The following is a 2,500-nucleotide window of genomic DNA, read 5'->3' as shown; positions in this document are numbered from 1 at the left end:
GACCAGTGGCACAGACCGAGACCATAGCCAGTGAACCGAGACCAGTGGCACAAACCGAGACCAGAGACAGTGAACAGAGACCAGTGGCACAGACCGAGACCATAGCCAGTGAACAGAGACCAGTGGCACAGACCGAGACCATAGGCAGTGAACCGAGACCAGTGGCACAGACCGAGACCATAGACAGTGAACCGAGACCAGTGGCACAAACCAAGACCATAGACATTGAACAGAGACCAGTGGCACAAACCAAGACCATAGACAGTGAACAGAGACCAGTGGCACAAACCAAGACCATAGACAGTGAACAGAGACCAGTGGCACAGACCGAGACCATAGCCAGTGAACCGAGACCAGTGGCACAAACCGAGACCATAGCCAGTGAACAGAGACCAGTGGCACAAACCGAGACCATAGCCAGTGAACCGAGACCAGTGGCACAAACCGAGACCATAGCCAGTGAACCGAGACCAGTGGCACAAACCGAGACCATAGCCAGTGAACAGAGACCAGTGGCACAGACCGAGACCATAGCCAGTGAACCGAGACCAGTGGCACAAACCGAGACCATAGGCAGTGAACAGAGACGGGGCTTTCGTCTGTGCCAATGCAATGCATTGTGGGGGAAAAGATAATCATTGCAAACCTCTGTAAAATAGTACTACTTTTTCGTATTTTATTCCGTTTTGTGATATCATTGTGTTTGATGTTGTTGGTAACAGTTTAAATGTTTATTACCATCAAGTAAATTGCACAAATCTGTTTCATCTTTCCACTGTTCCAACAATCACCACTCTGGTTTGGTTGAAATAAACCCTTAATTCATCCATTTACATGTGGAGATATGCTGGCTCTATACACGCTAAAAGTCCTGATTATTTACATGGAGTCTGGTGGAGATATGCTGGCTCTATACACGCTAAAAGTCCTGATTATTTACATGGAGTCTGGTGGAGATATGCTGGCTCTATACACACTAAAAGTCCTGATTATTTACATGGAGTCTGGTGGAGATATGCTGGCTCTATACACGCTAAAAGTCCTGATTATTTACATGGAGTCTGGTGGAAATATGCTGGCTCTATACACGCTAAAAGTCCTGATTATTTACATGGAGTCTGGTGGAGATATGCTGGCTCTATACACGCTAAAAGTCCTGATTATTTACATGGAGTCTGGTGGAGATATGCTGGCTCTATACACGCTAAAAGTCCTGATTATTTACATGGAGTCTGGTGGAAATATGCTGGCTCTATACACGCTAAAAGTCCTGATTATTTACATGGAGTCTGGTGGAAATATGCTGGCTCTATACACGCTAAAAGTCCTGATTATTTACATGGAGTCTGGTGGAAATATGCTGGCTCTATACACGCTAAAAGTCCTGATTATTTACATGGAGTCTGGTGGAGATATGCTGGCTCTATACACGCTAAAAGTCCTGATTATTTACATGGAGTCTGGTGGAGATATGCTGGCTCTATACACGCTAAAAGTCCTGATTATTTACATGGAGTCTGGTGGAGATATGCTGGCTCTATACACGCTAAAAGTCCTGATTATTTACATGGAGTCTGGTGGAGATATGCTGGCTCTATACACGCTAAAAGTCCTGATTATTTACATGGAGTCTGGTGGAGATATGCTGGCTCTATACACACTAAAAGTCCTGATTATTTACATGGAGTCTGGTGGAGATATGCTGGCTCTATACACACTAAAAGTCCTGATTATTTACATGGAGTCTGGTGGAGATATGCTGGCTCTATACACGCTAAAAGTCCTGATTATTTACATGGAGTCTGGTGGAGATATGCTGGCTATATACACGCTAAAAATCCTGATTATTTACATGGAGTCTGGTGGAAATATGCTGGCTCTATACACGCTAAAAGTCCTGATTATTTACATGGAGTCTGGTGTGTATTGTAATAACGTTTTTTTGTGTGTTAAGGCTAGGAAATGATAAAAAGTCCTGAAATAACGTGTGTGTGTTTGTGTGTTGCAGGGAGCGGCCGGTGAACCGCCCCCCCGAGCTGCTGTACCCGCAGGCAGACGTGGCGGAGCGTCTGGCGCTCGGCGGCAGCGAGGAGGCGCTTGGGAACGGCACCAAGGCTGACCTACAGGCGGCCAAGCGCCTCGCCAAACGCCTATACAGCCTCGACGGCTTCAGGAAGTCAGACGTGGCTCGCCACCTTGGCAAGAAGTCAGTGTGTGTTTGGGTCCTCGGTACATATTCACAGGGCTGGGGGTCCTATAGAGCAGGGGTTCTCAAGCGGGGGTACTTTGGAGGACTGCAGGGGGTACGGGAGTTTTTTTTGCTTTTTCCGTATTCTTCAGACCTTTATTCTGAAAATATTCCAACATATTTCAAAATTTTTCCGGCTTTTCAGAGCTAGAAAGCCGAATTGGGTACCCAGCCCTCACTGTATTAATAACATGTACATGTACATCATATGTACTCTCCTGCTTCTGTCCCCAGTGTGTTTATAACATGTAC

The 2,500-nt window shown here is 46.0% G+C and overlaps 1 protein-coding gene across 5 annotated transcripts in view; it reads left to right on the top strand.

Annotated features, from left to right (window-relative positions):
• Window positions 1-2,500, top strand: part of psda (pleckstrin and Sec7 domain containing a) — a 91,316-nt gene that overhangs the window by 54,854 nt on the left and 33,962 nt on the right. For all 5 annotated transcript variants that reach the window (XM_078242614.1, XM_078242613.1, XM_078242612.1 and 2 more), the window contains one exon: window positions 2,009-2,206. In XM_078242614.1, the coding sequence (XP_078098740.1) occupies window positions 2,009-2,206 (198 nt within the window). The remainder of the gene's footprint in view (window positions 1-2,008; window positions 2,207-2,500) is intronic.

This window comes from Sander vitreus, chromosome 23 (assembly GCF_031162955.1).
Source record: "Sander vitreus isolate 19-12246 chromosome 23, sanVit1, whole genome shotgun sequence".
Classification (NCBI taxonomy): domain Eukaryota; kingdom Metazoa; phylum Chordata; class Actinopteri; order Perciformes; family Percidae; genus Sander; species Sander vitreus.
This window is presented reverse-complemented; position numbering and strand designations above follow the sequence as displayed.